This window comes from Hippoglossus hippoglossus, chromosome 22, assembly GCF_009819705.1.
Source record: "Hippoglossus hippoglossus isolate fHipHip1 chromosome 22, fHipHip1.pri, whole genome shotgun sequence".
NCBI classification, from domain to species: domain Eukaryota; kingdom Metazoa; phylum Chordata; class Actinopteri; order Pleuronectiformes; family Pleuronectidae; genus Hippoglossus; species Hippoglossus hippoglossus.
Genome location: NC_047172.1, coordinates 10,253,335 through 10,273,893, shown reverse-complemented (window position 1 = coordinate 10,273,893; position 20,559 = coordinate 10,253,335). Strand labels below are relative to the sequence as shown.

Genomic DNA, 20,559 nt, shown 5'->3' with positions numbered 1-20,559 from the left:
CAATAAGAGCAATTCCCCTTCATTTGTTCACACAGACACGTGCGCAGGTGTACTCACACTCACACACACACCATTTACACAAAAGCATGCCCACACAGAGAGATGCATCAGGTGCATCCCAGACAATAGGAGAACGCCTGTCAAATTCATGCATCTGGCCTGAGACCCACTCTCTGTCTCGAATGAAACTCGGCACAACAAGAGGATCATCCTGTGCCAAATGATCATCGAAGACTTCACCTGTTTAAACGGCTGTTATTTACCTACATAAAGAACATACACCCATTTCAGTAGATATTTGCCGTGACCTTGAGTAGAGTGAATACTGAGTTTTTGCTGGAACTGTTCACATTTTTAGGGCTGAAACGGTGACTACAGGAAACAATGGTCGCATTCAAAACACAAAAAGGTCAATTTTTAATCAAAACCACGTTTGAATTCTGCCCTTTGAAAAACTAAATAGTCCCCAGCATCACCCAGAGTTATCAACAGTCTCGTAGAGCAGAGGTTCTCAATATTTCTCAGCCAAGGACCCCCAACAGGATAGAAAATATTCCCAGCATGTCTCTTGGAATAAAATGACATGACCCATTAATTTACTCTTCCACTTAAGTTATGTGAAATAGAAAAAAATTCTTGGAAAGATATTAGTCATGTATTAAAAATATTTTCAGCATGTCACATATCATTTCAATGGACGAATCTGGAAATGTTTAATGGACCCATTGGCAGTGTGCCGAGAACACTTTGAATGCAAGGCAAGATCATTTTTAACTCGATGCATGATGTGGGGACTTTGGACTCAGGGAAATCGAGATTTGTCAGCCCAACTTGAAAATGGCTCCTCAACACTACACACTGTTCTGTTGCTGCATGTGTTTTTTCATCAGACTCTATATTCACCCACTGCATATGATAACACAGTACATAGTTTAACCATCCAAATTATTGGTATTTCAGCAGAAGAAACATTATAGACAACTGTGTACTGGGTTCATCGCAATTCATTTGGCCATTAAAATCACGGTTTGAAATACCGTTTCATCTTTAATACATAGGATGTCTCTCACCATATGGGGCTGCATGCATGTTGCGTGGGTTGTATGTTAACAATCGTGGCACAGGAAATTCAGTAAGAACAGTCGCAAGCAGAGAAAACAGAAAATTCTAATGAAATAGCCGTCAAGACCTGTTGGAAAAACAAGGTGAATATGCACCATGATGTTTCTCACTCGTCCCATCTGAAGGGGGTGAAAGTGCTGCAGACCAGCACCACTGAAGCTGCTACTGATTCAATGTTTTGCTCAAGGACACTTCAGCAGGGTGAATGGCCTTCTGGGTGACGACCTCCCTCCCAAATCAACACGCCACCATGTTGCCCTTTTTTCGTTTAATTATTCAAAAACAGTCAAATGGGACTTCATGAAGTTAAATTTGACTTTACTTTACGTGCTGCCATTAGATGAGCCTGGCTTCACTGACAAAAGACCAGACGGATATAACAAGGGTGTCCTCACCAAAAAGCAATACTGGACGCTTCCAATACTTACTATGATCTACGTTAACATCGTCCTGACACGCAACAGTTGTGAGGTGATTATTGTCGTCTCTAAAGCTGGATTTATACTTCTGTGTTAAGGTGTTACGACGTACCTATTGCAACTACACGCAGAGGCTCTGGAGCTACGCTGTCACGGACATGTGGCTTGTCAAAATTGTAATCACATGCTACCGAGATAAAATGTGGGGACTGCATGAATTGTGACTTGCCTGTGTTTCCTCCTGCGAGTTTATGATGCCGTTAGCGACGGATGAGAGTGAAAAAGTAAACAGACACGTGGAACACACCCATACACACAGTTACTGAGGAGAGTGTAATTAAAGCACTATACGGCTCAATAATGTATGATACACCAGTTTAATGTGAAATCAAAGTGTGAAATACAACATTGAAATATGAATCTAAACCTGCACCAAAAGGTATCTACAGCAGAACTTTGTCATTGTTATATTATTGTGAAACTTCTCCAGAAGGAGGTAAATGTAGATGTCTGAGTAAACCAACTTGTGATTCAAGGAAACCAAAGTTTATGTCTCGTCAATGCTAGTTTCTTTTGCTTCCCTGACCTTTTGTGATAGTTATTTGCATAAACCTTGGAACTGCAGAAAACCCTGCTGTGAGTCACTATTGGAACAATTATATTGGTAATCTGAAAGATACGAACATCAGCAAACAATGGTGAATTCATCTTTTGAGGACTTGCTGGATTAAACCATTGACTGTATATAAAAATGAACGACATGGCTGTTGCCCAAAAGTGAAGTCAAATCATCTCAATCACACCCTGGTGGCTGGCGGTCGTATAGGTCATTAACCCTGCCTTCTCCATGTTAGCAGATGGGACACAGAACAAACTAAAAAGTCAATGCACACATAATTTTTTTCACAAACATGGTTTCTGTCATTTTAGGTAGTTTGTAATCACACAGATGTTTGTATTTTAGCTTCACTTCTGGATAGTGGGAGGAAGTGTCTACTAGTCAAGACAAGTCGTCCATCTTTATTTACAGGCTATGGATTAAAGTCGATGCAGCACTGTGGAGTTAAAGCACAAGAGGTTACAACATCATCTATTGATTCTATCCTGCAAAACAGAGTGTATTGTGTATTGGTTGAGATAAAATATGCTGATTGACAATAACGTCTCCCTCTCTCCACCTGTCAGCTGTCTGTCCTGTCCGTCCTCCCGAGGCAAACGTGACTGCGCCTCAAGCTCTCTTATTTCTGTCTGTCAGGCCGTCCAAGTGTCTTCCTGTCCTTCCATCCTTCCCTGGCTCTGCTGACAGTTCCATCGGCTCTCTCTTTTCTGTCCGTCTGTCTGTCTGTCCTAGCCTGGCTGTGTTGACAGCTCCTCAGTCTCATGCCATCACAGTGTTCTGCTCCGTCATGGCCACTGGAGCGACGCCTGCACTCCCTCAGCCGATGGACAGGCAGCCATCCTTTCTCACACTTTATTTTCGGCCCTCAAATTTTTCTTTCCTCTCAAAAGTTTATTTTACCGGTTCCCTCACTTGCCACAGCTCTCAACCTCTCTTTCTCTGTCATCTGTCTCCATCCTCCTCCGCAGCTGACCATCTTGTTGCTGGGGAGCTCACTGAGAGAGAGAGAGAGAGAGAGAGAGAGAGAGAGAGAGAGAGAGAGAGAGAGAGAGAGAGAGAGAGAGAGAGAGAGAGAGAGAGAGAGAAGGGCTGGGGGGTAGACAGATAGGAAACATACAATCCCTTGAAGGACTCTGCTCAGAAACTCCGCCAGCCAAGCCCACAGCATCTTTCCCCTCCTCTCCACGTCCCCCATGCTGTGCGTGCACCTAGACTCCACAACTGCCTGTGATGATGTGCCCTCAAAAATGGAGCAGCCCCAAACCAAAAGCTTGTGACTTCCTAAACACGAGAGGGGCGCACAAAGAAGAAAAAAAGGGGGCCTAGACGTCTTCATTTGAATTATATATAAACCACCCTACATCATATATGAGGAGGTAAACGGAGAGAATCGAATTCAGAGACACGGACAGGTATAGCCAAACATTTTCACTGTCATTATACCAATTTAATTCATCAACGTCTTGTTCACCGAATCACAGTCTCAGCAAGAGAAGCTCGTTTTAGGCGCTTCATACACAGTAACCTCTGTTAGCAAAAAACGCCGCAGTACAGCACAGTACAGAGCCCAATCCTTACAAGTAGGTCATGGGGGGGTGGGGATGCGGGGTGTAGCCCATCTGGAGCAGTACATTCTGAGTAGTTGACTGCAGATGAAGAGAGGAAGGAGGCGAGAGGATGAGAGCGTTGTACTTAAAAAATCCATTTCCGAGCGCATTTCTTTATCTTTTTTTTCCTTCACAGTTTTTGATCAAGTTGAACCTTGACTCATCTTACAGAGAAATGTTGTGCCATCCCCCCGGGCAGCCGGCGTGAGTAGTTCATACACATCTAAGCATAGACGCTGTAAATATACAAAATAGTGTAGTACCTGAGCAAACCTCGTGGTAGTCGGGGTTGGGTGTGAAACCGCCGGCGTAGCCCACTTGTGTGGAGAAAATCCCTGGAAGTCGCCAGAAAAGTTTCTCTGCGCCCCAGAAACAGCCCATACCTGGATATGAAGACAGCAGGCCCACACACACACACAGACACACACACAGACACACACACACACACACACACACACACACACACACACACACACACACACACACACACACACACACACACACACACACACACACACACACACACACACACACACACACACACACACACACACACACACACACACACACACACACACACACACACACACAGTATTGGTGCTTCATCCACATTTTTACCACAATGTGTTTGACCAGATTATTTCATACTGGGTTTGTTTCTGATTTGAAAAACTTGTGATTGTGTGGTCTCACCAAACATGATGGTCTCCATGCCTTCTGGAAAAGGCTCCACAGTGGGATTCCCACTGACTGCATGCTTGTCTGTGAAGGGACAGAATGAGCAAATATGGCATCAGATCATAACAGTCTTTCAACAACTCAAATTGCAGCATGCGAGCAGAAGAGGTCCATTATCTGCTTCTACTAGGCCGCATAGGTCTGCACTCTGTAACAGACTGACCCAGGCCAGCGGATCAGAGCCAGAGGCTTCTGTGCTGGAAGACATTTAAGAGATTACATGGCTTTGACCGCCATTATATCCCTGCTGTCCTCTCCTCAATACCCACAATTAAACACGGTTATTTTCTGATCTCTCTCTTACTCTAGAGTGTGGCTTTAAATGTTAGCGTGTTAAGTGCTGTGCTGGGCTTGGCACCATCAGGTAGCCACGAATTCAGCTATGCTATGCTGTGATGATACGTCCGGGGAACACGCTTGTTTAACCCTACAAGCAGGGGAGGGCCTTGTAAGTAGACCCAATGCTATCCTAATCTTCACCATGGTAAAAAAAAAGCAATAAGTAAAACAAACTGCAGTGCTGAGAGGTGGCAGGAGGGTGGTACACTACTGCCAACTGTGCTGTGTGGAATTAGAGCACTAAAAAGGAAGTGTGTGTGTGTGTGTGTGTGTGTGTGTGTGTGTGTGTGTGTGTGTGTGTGTGTGTGTGTGTGTGTGTGTGTGTGTGTGAGTCTCCATGTAGCCCACAGATGTGTGAGGAGGATTAGGGTTTAAGAAGACTGAGGTGACTTAGCGTGCAAATCTCCACTAAGCAAGGCTGGTTTGTACTGCAACCACTAATATTAGTCTACAGATAAACAGGCCATAGGGTACACTCGGAGCTTAGGGCACATACCGATAATGGATGCTTGCTTGCTCTAAGTTAAATGTGCGATTGTCCTGGGGCCGCCCAGAGATGAGATGTGTGACAGTGACCTGAATACGAACAATCACTAATCTGACACGGACATAATAGTTCATTTCCTAGATGGGCCCAGGGTGATCCCCAACAGGCCAAAGGCCAACAGCAACCTGCAGTTTATTTTAGGCTTTCAATGATTAGTGTAAAGCCACAAGGTACAGTTATGCTATGCTGGGATATGGTGGCTCTGAGAGTTCAATGCACTGCAACTGAAGGAACTGCATGCAAATTGAAAAAAACATCTTTAATTTGACAACAAAAGTGTGGAAATTAGAAAAACGCAACTACTCACAACACAACAAACAACTCTTAACACAACCAGATACTCACAATAACCAAATCCCCACAACACAACAGAATCCCACACTTGTTTCCATGGCCTGTGACAAGGTGAAGCTGGCTCTTCCTCAATGTTGTTGGAAAATTTGGTAAATGATTATTTTAAAATTGTGACTGCATTAAGATATATCTTGTTAACCCTGTGTCAGCATCGTGCTCATTATTAGCCGACTAATTCAAGTAATCTGACGAAACACAAAACAGCAAGGCCAACGTCACGTTAGCTAGCTATATAACATACAGCAGAACTGAATTGGAATACCTCGGCCCCCTTTTATTGCTTTAACTTGGTGGACGTAGGCGGCTGGACCAGAAGTAAAATATCGGACCTGGCGTCCTAGCGTCAGCCTCGTGCTTTGATTAGTAATCTGAAGAAATGCACTTAATTGAGATTAATTGAGGCTAACCTAATGTTACCTAGCTATGTAACATGCTAGCGTCATCTTTTTCAGATCAACAACGCCACAGTAAAAACAATAGGCTACATGTTGATTTGATACAATATCTTCTATTGTCTGTAATCTAAACATGTATTTGATTTGCACATATTTTCTGAAATTGCAGGGCCACAGTACTGGGAGCCTAAATATTACCATGTGTTAGAATATAGGTGGTAAAAGAAGCACGGTGGCACTTGAGCTGATAAAGCCTGTCTTGGTGTGCCACCTCAAGGGTACTTTTTGATATTAGACAAAGCTGTGTTTTTTTCTGTGTAGTGACAGATTGTAGATCGTGGAAGCATAAAGGACTCCTAAAATGTCACAGAGGCCTGGCTGCCCTCAGGCAGTCCCTTTCTGCCCCGCTGTAGTGCAACAGTTCTGTCTTTTAGCAGCGGGTTGTTTGGCACTGCCAGGTCACGTTCACGGGCACAGTCAGGGCATCTGTCTCAGTGACTGCACTAGCTAAATATTGTGTTCAGGAGAGACTCAATGTGGTGGGAGGACAGGAAACATCTTCATTCTTCTCCTCGTCTGAATTTGTTTGGTCTCTATCCTCAATCTCACCCTCTTGTCCTTTGTTTCTGGCCACTGCGATAAAAAGTCCTGAAGTTGCCAAAAGACAGGGAGAAAATGTGAGAGTGAGAGAGACAAGTGTGCAATAGGAGGAGGAGGAGTGGGAGGAGGAGAGTTCGGCCTGCCAAAACAATAAAAGGAGTAAATAGCCAGTGAGAAGCAACAGATGAGGGTAGCAGAGAGGCAGTGAAGGATTCTTTTGGCCGTCAGACCACCATGCCTTTGGGCACTGTATGAAAAAGATCAAGCACTTCATCCAAGAAAGAACGGAGAGAAAAAAAACAAGCAAACAAATAAACAAACAAAGAAAAGGAGGTAAAAATGAAGACAGCCCATAACACGCCGACTCAGCACTGTCCAGAGAAGACAACTCCGAGCCAAAACTCCCCGCCCTCTCGTCTCCCTCAGCTGCTCTCCCATCTTCACTTCACACTCTCTTCCTCACACCACCTTCCCATCATCCCTCGTGCTCCTCTTATAAACACGTGCACGCCAGCCTGCACGCACACAAGTGCGCAATCAGCTGTACAATCCTCGCACACCAATCTCTGCTGTGGGTATTTCTCCCACCGAGCCGCTGGCAGAGGTCCAGGCGGTACCAGGCTGGCTCCTTTCACTGAGCCTAGCCCAGCATTCCCCCCTGCCAGCCCAGTGCCCACACCCCATTCTGCCAGAATTACCACACACACACACACACACACACACACACACACACACACACACACACACACACACACACACACACACACACACACACACACACACACACACACACACACACACACACACACACACACACACACACACACACACACACACACACACACACACACACACACACACACCAAGAACTGGCTGAATACCCTCACTACGATGCCTCACTACGCCAGCAAAAGAAAGAACAGAGGACGACAAAAAAACAAGCAGGGAGTGTGACTGACTGAGCTTTCAAAGAAGAGAAAACAGGCTGAATATGGGGGAAGGATTCATGAAAAGGATTTTTTTCCAACTTGGATGAGATATGGGCGTAATTTCTTTTGTGCGCTTTTGTTTTTGAGGATATCTGAAAAGCGCAGTGCAGGCTAAACAGTACAGCAGGACTGAATTGGAATACTTCGGTCACCTTTTGTTGCTTTTAGCGAGGTGGTTGTAGGCGGCTGGACCAGAACCAAAACATCGGACCCGCTGCCCTGTAACGCTGCTTGTACCATGGTTACCATCAGTGAACAATCTGTTGCTTAGCGAATAATAACATCCACTTTGACTTGTTTCGGAGGGTATTTAGTCTTTGTAACCCTCCGAATCTACTCGTGGTTCCGTGTTTCTCACCCGTAAAACGGAAGTCCAAGTGCTGCTGCCCCCACACGCGGAGACACGGGTGAGGTTCTACCCCTGGATGCCAAAACTGGTGACGGAAAGGTCGATTTCCAGGCTGCTCTGTTTACTTGCTTCCAAAAATCCATTCTCTCCCTTCCCCTCTTCCCTCCCTCTCACTATTCCGCTTCCTAGCTTCACACAGGTTGGCAGGGAGTCAGGCACGAGTCGTCGGAGGAGGCTGATGCTTTATACTGGTGCCAACTACCCTCTGCTGTATGGGAGGATGGGTTGGGGTGAAAAAGAGTGGGGCAAAGAAGGGGAGGGGAGGAAGGAGGCAAGGCTGGTGGGAGGTGGTCCATTTTTAAAAACATTCAGAGGTAAGTAACACAAAAGATGCTGATGCAGTCCTCAATCAACCCAACGTGGTATTGTGGTGCAAGTACATGAAGCTGCCTGTGTGCAGGCTGGGGAAACTGTCTAGACTCTGGAGAGTACAACTTTCAAGTCATCAATGCATTCCATACATTCAGTATCCTAGCAACGGAAACAGTTGCTATGGAGAAGACTATCTACTATAGCGCTTGGCTTCATTATCTTCCTCCAGCAAGATGGAGGTACATCCTGTTGTGCCGTGTTATCAACATTTTTCTCAACTTGCAAGGGAAGAAGGGGACGGTGTCCTGCTGGTCAGCATGAATTCATAAATGCACCTGGTTTTTAACAGCATAGTAAAAGCAGATTTACCTTTACATACTCTCTTCGGTATGCTTTGGGCACGGTGCATGGTTCACTGTTGTCTCATGTTTATCTAAGTGACTGGGATGGAAACCATAGCACCTGCAGGAAACTCATGTGGAGAACATACAAACTCCACACACTTGGGTTGGGGCCAAGCCCATTCTGTTCCTGCGCTGAGGCAACAGAGCTAATCACCAAGCTACAGAGCTGCCCAAGAGCAAATCTTTCTCCTTTATTTATCTAGTGTTTCAATTCTTAATTTGCATGCTCTCCCTCTCACTTCTACACACGTTTTTTCTTAGCCTCTGAGCTTAATGCAAAAGCCAGAGAGCAAGGGCATCGGAGACAAGAGGAGATGAGACAACAACAGAGAAATAATGTCAGAAATATATCTTCGCCGTGAGTTATAGAGAAGCACGCAACAGAGATTGATTTTGGTCAGCTGACCTCCCCCATCCCGTTTGGAAGAAATATTGGCAGTCTATGCTGCACTGACTCAAAATAATAGCTACTGTGCCCCTACCATGTAGCAATCTGCCACTGGATCACTCTCACCAAGGTCACAGAGTACATTGCACACACTGGAGCCAGGGAGGGAACGGAGGACACTGGGATGTCTGAACAAGGAATAACAAGCTTCTTTTAAGAGGCCATGGGGCTCATATAGCAACTTTCAAAATAAAGTGATTTTCACTGTACAGGGGGGACAAACGTGTGCACTCGCTCTCACACGCAAGGATGCGACTGCACAGGGCATATGCAGAGACAGTCCCTGCAATCCCCAAATTACTCATGCTTACTGGACCACACGGACAAACACATAAGCATTCTATTCCAACACACATATGCACACTCTAGAACAACCCCAGTCCCCACCTAAGCCGCCCCCCACGGTGAAAGGGGAGGGACAGATTTCTGCCATGCGGTGTCTCCGAGCTGCTTCGACAGACGGAGCAGGAACTTATGATGGGGCGGAGCCTTCATGCGCATAATGCCCAGATGGGCCCCTGGACGCTGCGGCACCTCTCCGTACCATGCACTAACACCCCAGCTCCCACAATGCACTTTGTGGATGCTCTTGTCTGAGTAGGTGATGACTGGGAACGTCGGGTTCAAATTGGTTCAAATTGTTTCTTTATTGTCACATTCTCCTGCAAGCCCTCCTCTCCCAAACTAATTAGATCAGAAGATGAATGGAAGAATAAGATGTGAGGAAGCAGTTTGAGTCTCTGCTACAAATCAAAATAAAACAAAAAAATGCTAAAGTAGGTGTAAAAAATAAAACTTCCCTCTAAACAATATTAACTGAAATGTCCTATTCTCTGCGAGTGCCACTATGTCTCTGTCAGTCCTAAGAACTTGATCCATACAGATTTGCTTCATCCCAGTTTAATCATCAACTATTTGTAACACAATCCCACCACACATCCCAGCAGGCTTTTGCTGCCACTTCAGATTCTGAGCTTGGCCCACAGATTTCATCACTGTCCTCAAACAGGCTAAAAACAAAACCATCCAAATGGAGGCAAACGTGGTTTATAAGGTTAAGTTTGCAAAATTAGGCTGTTGAAAATACAAAGGGAGAAGTTACTACTGGTAAAAGGAAGTAAACTGACTCTAGCTGTTTTTGTTTTTTTATTCTGAAGTCAGTGCAACAAAGAACAGAACAAAATTGAAGTTGGCAGTTGCCCATCAAGTTTTTTTACGATTGGTTTTCTACATCAAAAGTTATAAAAGACCTGAAAAATGCTTAAGAATACTGCACCAGAAACCTGCACTTTGCTAATTGTGAATAATGTACAAATTTGTGCTTCAGAGTTTTTACATATTCTGTGATTATTAGTCTGATATTGTGACTCTGCTGTATCATCACCACACTTTGTAGATATCCAACAGACCACATGTTTAGACTGATCTCTGGAACAAACGTCCTCAGACACAAGGGTAGTAGTGTCAAGATGATTGTTGGTCAAATATTCTCAATTTTCTTATGTTGAGAACTCCCCAAGTCCACTTTAAACCACTTCCAGACATCCACTTGGGAAAGGATATATCCCTGGACCCTGTACTTTGTAAAATTGGTGTTTAATCTTGGAGGCATTAGAAAGGTTCAAGCATTTTGCTTTATTCAATGTTACAAACGTATTTTAAGTGTATATTATATTGTTTTACTGCCCAGTCGGCCACGTGATGAGTAGGAACATTACAGGCCACAAAGATCTGACTTGCACTGGTCCATCTTGGGAGCTTAAGAAAGATTCTAAATGCCACCTGAAGCTTGTTGGTTTTATCTCTACTGTAACTGCACCAGTACAGTAGGCGCTTAAAAGGGCTATTATAACATAATCTGTACACATGTGAAATTTGTGTACCAGCATATTGGCTTGTGCATAGAGGTCACAACATACTGACGGTCATCATCACATAAATCATTCATGATGAGGTGACCCAGATATTTGACTTTGTTCAGTGAGCGCTTGGTTGAACATAAAAAAAGAATTGGTGAAATTTAGCTTTTTATCCTCATTGCTTTTATCAATCATAACCCAATCATGGCCCAGTCTACCAGCCCTACACACGTCCAGTCATTTTATCATCTTACTCGACTGTCTTGAATTAAGAACAGTTTTACAACCCAACAACGTTTTGATATCACGTTCCATCAATCATTACATCACTCCAGAATAAAACAGCATGAAGTTATATTTGTAGGTTATTCATGTTCACTGAACTGTTCAGACAAGATAAGATATAACCTTATGGATCCACACCGAGGAAATGCAGTTTTTTTTACAGCAGCAGACAAGACAGAATCAGACGAGACAATGAAAACATAAAAAGGCAATAGAATAAAATACAAAATTGACAAAAATATATAAAACATAATATACACCTCTCACTAGAGAAATAGATTGAGTAATGTAATTGAGTAAAGTGCAGTGGCACAGGATGATTGCACTGGCATGTTAAACTGTATCTACGCATACGTATAAGGAGATATTGAGATAGACGTGTCCATATATGTGCAGATTAGACCGTATATATTGGCAGATATTGTATAGAAAAAGAATATAAGTAGAGAATGATATGTATATATATGCGTGTATCTACATACAGGTATATGGATATAGATTCACCATAGTAAACAGTGTATGTATATTGTACAACTATAGAAAGTTGTATATAAGTATATAGGTATGAATGTAGTATGAATATGATGTTGTTTCTCACGCACGACTCCAGCACGTGGTGAGTTTAGCAGGTTCACTCCGTCACCATGTTGTTATTTATTTACCTGCCACGACCATTTTCTCCTGCCTCCCCCTCAGAGCCCGCTCCCTGCCCGGCAGCTCAGTCTTATCTGCCATTGAGTCAGCGGCAGCAGCGACACACACTCACAGACACACACTCACAGACACACGCTCACAGACACACACACACTGAAAGGAGCCAAACTGTGTATGTGTGTGTGTGTTTGGAGAAAATGTCTTCCGGGATGCCTCCATCACGCGGCGCGCTGTTGCGTTTTTTTTATGGCGGGGCTGGGAAACGGAGAGGGAGGGGAAGGGGGGGGCGGCGGTGAAAAACGCCATCCGTATGAATATTCATCGTGCGTGGGCAACGTCGTGCACCGCATATCAACTAGTCAAGGGGTTAATATGACTTTGGCACAAAAGCCTACAGTGCGCAGTGTGCGGGAGCGAAATTAAATTTAAATAAACACCCGCGCCGTTCAGCATGCAAATGAGCTCGCGCCAATTATCAGCTCTCATTCTGTGGGAGGTGCCACCGGTGGGTCAGGATGGATGGATGATGGATGGGTGGATGGATGATGGATGGGTGGATGGATGATGGATGGATGGATGGATGATGGATGGATGAATGATGGATGGATGTGTGTATGTACAGTATGGATGGATGGATGGCTGTATGTACAGTATGGATGGGTGGCTGTATGAACAGTATGTATGGATGGATGATGGATGGCTGTATGTCCAGTATGGATGGATGGCTGTATGAACAGTATGGATGGATGGATGATGGATGGCTGTTTGAACAGTATGGATGGATGAATGGCTGTATGTACAGTATGTATTGATTGACGATGGATGGAAGGATGGGTAGCTTCCTTTTTACATCCAGCACAGTGTGTTCAGGATTGATCTGTAGGAGAAGCAGCTTGGAGACTCCACTGTCAACAGAACATTTAATAAACTGCTCTATACCTTTAAACGACGTATTATACAACCAGCCGCTGTAAGGTTCCCACAGTTCATTCAGCCCGTGAACTATCTGACTCTCAGCACTGACCATATGATGCTCTTATCTCCAAACCCATCATCACGACAGATTAATGTGTGCAGTCCATTTGGAACTAAGACATAAGTGATTTTAACACAACTTATCCCGGCACTGACATGAGGGTCTCTTTATCTCTTTTCCTCTCTCTCTCTCTTATTCGTACTATAAACCTGCAAACTGAATTTTTCTGGTGCAGACATCTGCACAGTGTTTATTCACATCTGCTGACAAAGGTCAAGTTACTCGATCAGTCTATGTGAGACATATAAAACATAACCTCGCGACATACTGTGTCATCTTTGCTGTAGCAGTTACAAGTCTTCAAGCAAATTTTATCACAAACCCGGGTAAGAGTAAAGGCCTGTGCACACTATATATGTTTCTGTCTGTGTGATTAATTTGCATGTTAGTGATATTTTTCAAGGTCGATTTTCCCAAGTTTTCAAACATGTAGCCTTCACATCTAACCAATCAGAATGCGTGTTGTTGCCAATGTCAAATTATGAAGCAGTAGTACTTGTACTAGAAGAACCTCCTCCTCTATCCTGTCTGATATAAACTTTATTTAAAATATTTGTCTTGAGCCATTGCTCACAGTGGTTTTTGTTTATAAAAGGTTAAGATGTAGTTGAAATTCACCTCGGAATCATTTGTTATTTTGTGACATTTATTCACGTTGATGTGCAAAGGCCTTAATACTGAATCTCCATGTCCTGGATGTGTCTGAGTCGTCAAAAGCAGGACTTGGTTTGCATGTTGATGTAAAATAAAAGAACAATAAAGACCAGATGAGCAAATTTTCTTTTGAAACCAGTTAATCGTTTAAATCATTTTTCATGAAAAATCTCCAAATATTCTCTGGCTCCAGCTTCTCCGATGGGAGTATTTGCTGCTTCTGTCTTTTTCATATCACTGGATATTGGATATCTTTGTTCTTGAAATCCCTATGGACTCTCTGGACGTATGTATTATTTACAAAATACAATGAAAATGAATTGTTACTCGCAGCCATAGACAGGAATCACCAAGAGTGTGACATCAGGGTGGCCTTGTGTCCGAGGACACACATCACATAACTGCAACGTCCTTGGTTGTCTGGCCCGTCCAAGTCTGTCCTCACACTCACCTGACTGTCTGCTGTCTCCCCGTCTATTAAAGGTGAAATATACAAAAAATAATCTCAATAAAAAGCTCAGGTCTCACTCTCTATTGATTTTCCTGCCCCTCTGATTTTATTTCCACTTCCGATCGAGTGATGTGGTGGTGATGAGGACGATTATTTAAAGTGTGGGAACTTCTCGCGCACGCTTTGAACCAACAAATCTACCACTAACGAAGGATTCGGGGCATTGTTCCTCTATCCTCCAAACCAGAATAACATCACACCCTCCTGCAATCCCCCCTTTCCTTTCTTTTCTTCCTCTCTCTTCCTCTTTCTCGCTCTCTCTTATCTGCTGAGGAAATGAAGCTCAATCACCTGCAGAGGAGCTGAGGGCGGCACGGGGGACTTTGCAATGCAAATGCCAGGTAATTACCCGAAAGCTAGGAGAGTGGAAGTGCATGGATGAAAATAGAGCAGACCGAGAGAGGAAGAGAGGGAGAGAGGGAGAGAGAGAGAGAGAGAGAGAGAGAGAGAGAGAGAGAGACAGAGAGATGAACTGAACACCGGGTTCACATGCCTGTTGATGCAGGATGATTTGGGTGTTCTGGGATGTGTGTGAAGATGTAGGAAGAGGGGAGGGGAGGTAAGGGTGATGAGAGCCACACGGATGAAGGGAAAACACACAGAGGCCCTGAATGTGTGTTTATTTCCTCCGTGTGTGTGTGTGTGTGTGTACATATCTCTTAGATATCCCTAAATTGAGTGTTTCTGGGTTTCTCGGCTGTGATGGAGGAAGGATCCACGAGTTTCTTTGCACGAGTGTGATACTAGTTGGAGCAGAAGTGTGTGTGGATGTCTGTTAGTGTGTGTGTGTGTGTGTATATGAGCCAGTGCGCACCATTGTGTGCATGCTCTCTAATGGGCACTAGTGTATGATAGTGTTTGTGTGTGTGTGTGAAGCAGGGTGATTGCATACAGTATGCTCGTATGTGTGTGGTTTGTGTGTTGCAGCGGAGGAGTTAGTGAGTGTGCCAGCTTGCAGCTGTTTGATTGTCAGCGAGTGAGCGCAAAGACATGTGCAGATGTGAGCGAGTATCAAAGAGATTATGAAATGACCTGGAATTAAACAGCACAGTAGATTTCAACTGGGTATCGGTGCACTTTAAACCCTGGGACTGAGACATGGCTGAAAAGGCTGCGTGCTCACACACCTGGTTCGGACAGTTTATTCAATAAGCCCAAAAAGCTTGTTTGTATTTCAGTGCGGGACTCTGGCCTTTGTTTGTTTTATTGTTTGCGTGTTTGTGGATGATATTACTGAGCAAATAATGAGACTCACGAGCAGTTTGCACCTCAGTACAATAGCTGCCTCTGATTAACATCCGAGCAGAACAGGAGCCAGCCCACCAGAAAACCGTTTTGGCGATTTAGTGTAATTGTGGCTTTGCTAAAAGTCTCACTTTGCCTAATTAGAATAATAAATCATGCCGCCTCGTTGTTTTCAAAAGGTCCTCCATCGTCTCGACGAAGCAGGTGGGATTGTGGGATGGTGTGAAAAAAAACAAAGGGTCTGATTGCTCGACTGAAGCTACAGTCAGTTAAAAGCAATGCGGTGCTCTCCGGGGATTCATATTCAAAACGGTTGCTGTATCAATTCATAGACCTGACAGTGGGAAAAGCCAACTTGACAATTTTTTATTCATACACCGGCCCGTGCTTGACATCACTTGACATAAATCATTTGGTTCATTGGAAAATGGAGCGAAGGGACGGGGGTTTATTTGAGACAGGTGGATTGAATGGTGCAAACGCTCCAAGATGGTTGATGTGTCTTTTAGTTGCTTTCGTGCTGAGCTACATGTACCAGGTGACCTTGCAATGTTACATCCCCCCCCCCCTCTCTCTCAAGTCAGTGAACTTTACTGACATGAAGTTCATCATCAACAGCAGTAAACGTAGCGATGCACATAAATAAGGTCTCATTCTAATATTGAGGAAAGATTGTCAGGCCTGCAACTGATTATTAGCTCCGTCAGGGAGGTTATGTTTTATGTCTGTGTTCGTTTGTGTGTGAATTAACAGTATTACGCAAAAACAGTTATCATGAAACTTGGTGGGAAGAACCCATTAAATTTAGTGCAGGTCCGGATCATATGGCGAATCCAATACATTTATTTCACCTTTATGATGTCTTTGATGAGTATGTGGAATTTCCTTTGGATCCAAAAATCTGGTACTAGTGGATTTCAATGTGGTTTCAAAGGGCTGTCGGCTTTTTTCAGCCACTGTAAAGTAACAAACAGGGCTACTAACCTGTTACTGGAACCAATGTGTAGCTGAGAAACGTAATGTGGCCTCAGCTATAAGGCTTGTTTTAATTTAATTTAAGGGGACTGTTGGGAGGTATGTGCTCTGCAATTGTGGTTATTGTTACCTCCACCGAGGAGGTTATGTTGTTATCTGGGTTCGTTTGTTAGTGTGCAGGATTACGCAAAAGCAACTTCACCGATTCCCATGAAATCTTGTTGAGGGGCATGACCGTCATAAGAAGCCATTCAATTTTGGAGGGGATTCGGACAAAAGGGCGGATCCAGGAATGCACTTTCTTTAACAAGATCTTTGGTAATGTGTTATAATCTTGGTTTGTTTGTTTGCAGTTTTATGCAAAAACAACCCCAGTGACCTCCACCAAACCTTGTGAAGTTATAAGGTCTGATACATACCCAAATACATTTTTGTGAGGATGTGGATTTAGGGGCGGATCCATGATTTTTTAACTGTTTTATGACAAATAAATTATTTAGGTTATCAGATCACTTCCTCTTTTCTTATATATGTCTATTGTTAACTAGATATTCATGTGTAGGATTGTTTGGCCCTGGTGGAGGCTGCATTCTACTGAGTGCCACCATCATTAATTCATCTGCAGATGAGATTAATGTAAAAAAAAAAACAATAAATAAAATATACTTAGTCTGAATAAAAATGTCAAACACTGTTTTCCAGAGCCCAAGGTGACGTCTTCCAATGTTGGATTTTCTCTGATCAACATCATTTTTTTAGGGTTAGAATATATGAGAATTTAAGTTTAGAAAATTACCTCCATATTAACTGATCAAAATAGGTGCAGATTTTAACTCAGCCCTAACAACAGTATCTGTCTCAGCCTTCTTGCAGATAAAATGTAAAATATATACAATTCACTGCCCTCTTGTCCATAAATATTCTCAGTCAGTGTGAATTTGTGCAAATTGTTTTCTCTCCACAGTGAAGGAGGAAGTGCGTCTCTGTCGCCACCGTTGTTCTGTAATTACAAAGTGTGCACACTCCAGTTTGGGCAGCCATGTGTTTCTGTGTCTTCCTCTCATTTCCTTGAGTCTATCTTCATAGTTTGGAATGCGTTTCAGCTTCTGAACAGACAGTTTCTCTTATACTTACCAATTTGCAGCCTCTCTTTCGAGCCGTGTAGCATCTAATTTCATTGCGGGTTCTGCATATGTTATTGAAATAATATGGTTTAATTTGTTCAGTGATTTTGGATGATTGTAAAATGTTTGCCGTGTAAGTGGTGCTTATGTTGTAAATCTGGAGGGTGCTTGGGACTGAAGGGCTTTGTACAGTGTTGCCGGGATTGAGAGGGACTGGATTTTAAATTTAACAGCCCCCTTTTTCAATATTTATCATGAGTGGAGGAGAGGAGAGGCTCTACACGAATTCTTTCTTTCTCTTAGATCCTTACTTCACCCTTCAGACTTCATTATTTTAGACCACTGTTAGATAACTGTTCCTTTAATGAAATAAAGCTGCACGCATATATATATATTTGTATTTATTCATTTTGCAAGAAATCCTCTACATCAGGTACAGAAAATTGTCCTTACAGTACTTAAATGTACTTAGTTGCTTTCCACCAATGACAGCAGGTTGAATTCACTTTGCATATTTGTTTAATACAACATTTAATACAATCCCCTCTTACACTAATTCTTGTTCTCTCGCATGGATACAACAGATTTCCCTCCCCCGCACCCCCATTTTTATGCAGTTTGCAAATCAAACCCCCCTTTGATTTCCGAACAGCAGGTTGAACTTTTGATGTCACGGGCCTCTACATGCAGGTTGCGAGTAAAGCGACAGCAAAGAGGTGAAGTTAAATACAGGAAAAAACAGGAGGTGATCCAAGCGAGATGAGCGCAGCTATATAAAACGCTCCAGTCCACTTCCTCTCCCTCTCGCTCTGGCGCTCCACCCGTGCTAAGAGTGGCTAGACTAAGCCACTCTTGCCCTACATACAGCCTAAACAGCAGATTACTGACTGTCCCTCTAATCCCATGCACCAGGGCATGTGCCACTGTCACCATGCACCAACCACCCAATCACCCTGCAGCCACCGTCACAGCGCCTGCTGTTCTGCTCGCTGTGCAAACTCCCCCCACCCCATCCCAAACATCTTCTGTTTTCGGTCAGCCATTTTGGATTTTCGGTTTTATTTCTATCCAAACAAAGCGCGCGAGAAGCACAGATATTGAGACGCCTCGTTCCACTCGCACATCTTTCTGCTTCTCTCTCTCTCTCTCTCTCTCTCTCTCTCTCTCTCTCTCTCTCTCTCTCTCTCTGTCTTCCCTAGCAACACCCTGTCCTGTCCTCATCCTCCCAGTGCCCCCATCCTCTCCCAGCATTAACCTCGTCATGACCACCTGGCACGGGACAGCTTCCTACAGTCCCTCAGCCTCACCTAAACCACCAGGCCTGAGATTAGGGTTAATCTGGACCTTGTGTCATCCTGTATCTATCCACCACCCTGACAGCCCCATTCTTTCCTCCCTCCCTCCCTCCCCACCTCCCTCTTTACCAAAGAGGCTTTGGACTGAAATCCTTTATTGTGAACCCCCGCTCCCGTTGCAGTGTCTTTCCTCCTGCTGCCAACTGCAACTTTTCCTCCTGCGCCACATCCTGAGCCAATCTTTAAACAGATACTGGTAGAACCTGTCCCCGAGCTATGTTGGTTAAGGGATGCGAGCAAAGGATTTTTGCATTGTCTCTCTCTTTAGAATAAATTTGGAATTAGGCGAGAACTGTCGTATTTTATGCAGGCACTGAAGACTAAATAGAAGCACTTGCTTGCATACGTGTTCATGAGCATGCAGTAATACGTGACTATACATAGAAAGTGTGCATTCAATATGAGGACTTGCTGTAAAGGCATAAGTGTGCGTCTTTTGTTCAGGTCCACGATATTTTGCTCAATTCTTCTGGACGAGGGATTTAGACGAGAGTCAAAATAATTCATCCTTCACTCTTCCGTCCCAATCACCCAACCCCCAGTGCATTTAGCCGGCCGTGCTCTCCCGTATACCTCTCCCCCCGAGGACACAGTGAAAGCACGGAGGCCTGAGCTGGATGAAGAGACGCCACAATGGCGCAGGGAGCAAAGATGCGTAGAGAATGAAGACAAAAAAGGGGGGAAAGATACAAAGTGCTAAAGCCTCTTTTCATTTTTTTTTTGTCTTTGGAAAGAAATGGCAGATTCTCCCTCAAGCAAAAGTCTCCTTTCTTGAGTTGAAAAGCCAGAAAGAAAAAAAGCACTTTGTGTCGAGAAAGTGGTAGAATGGAGAGTGAGAGGTGGTGGTGGTGGTGGTGGTGGGGGGGGGGGGGCAGGAGATGTAGGCCGGCAGTAGAGTGTCTTACCGAGACCCTTGAGCACGAGAACCTGCATCGGGTCGACACTTTAATGACAAAACGACATGGAGGGCCCGGTGAAACCATCACGAGATGCTGAGCTTATAACCTTAACGTCAAATTTCTTGTGTAATCATCAGCAGCCAATTTGTTTAACACAGTTTTAATTTGTTCTGATTACGTGGACAGTTTTTTTTCTTCTTTCGCTTATTAAAGAATCTGAGTAAATGCAAAATAATGATTATTTATAGGGTTCATTGATGTGATTCCCTGCCAGCCGGAGGTTCCTCATGACACCCACACTCAAACACACACCACCTGAACACACACACACACACACACATCCGTGTAGTATGAACTCGATGACATTATCGCTTATGCAGCAGTCCTTAATGCATTGACGTAGGACGGGATGCTAACGGCCTTCCACGTGGATTACGAATCCGGAATCCTGGCACCTGGAGGGAAAAATGGGCAGCAAGACGCAGGAGTGACTGGTAGAGTGAGAGTGACTGATTAAAGGGGAGAGAGAGAGAGAGAGCAACAGAACATGCTGAGAGAGGAAAAAGGCGGAGAGCGAGCGAAGAAAGGAGGAATGTTCAAAGTGATTGTGCGAGAGTGCAAAATGTCCACAGAGAGCAAAAAAAAAAAAAAAAGAGAGAG

The 20,559-nt window shown here is 44.0% G+C and overlaps 1 protein-coding gene across 2 annotated transcripts in view; it reads right to left on the bottom strand.

The window, feature by feature from the left end:
• The window catches only part of si:ch1073-358c10.1 (mitochondrial peptide methionine sulfoxide reductase), a 35,434-nt gene extending 23,103 nt beyond the window's left edge, over nucleotides 1–12,331 (bottom strand). The window contains exons 1-3 of one of the 2 annotated variants that reach the window (XM_034576065.1): nucleotides 12,109–12,331; nucleotides 4,461–4,529; nucleotides 4,031–4,150 (exon numbers count right to left, since the gene is read on the bottom strand). In XM_034576065.1, the coding sequence (XP_034431956.1) occupies nucleotides 4,031–4,150; nucleotides 4,461–4,529; nucleotides 12,109–12,181 (262 nt within the window). In that variant the 5' untranslated portion in view covers nucleotides 12,182–12,331. Of the gene's footprint in view, nucleotides 1–4,030; nucleotides 4,151–4,460; nucleotides 4,530–7,881; nucleotides 8,077–12,108 lie in introns of those variants that run through there. The other variant, XM_034576064.1, reaches the window with a different exon arrangement.
• Between the last annotated feature and the right edge of the window lie 8,228 nt (nucleotides 12,332–20,559).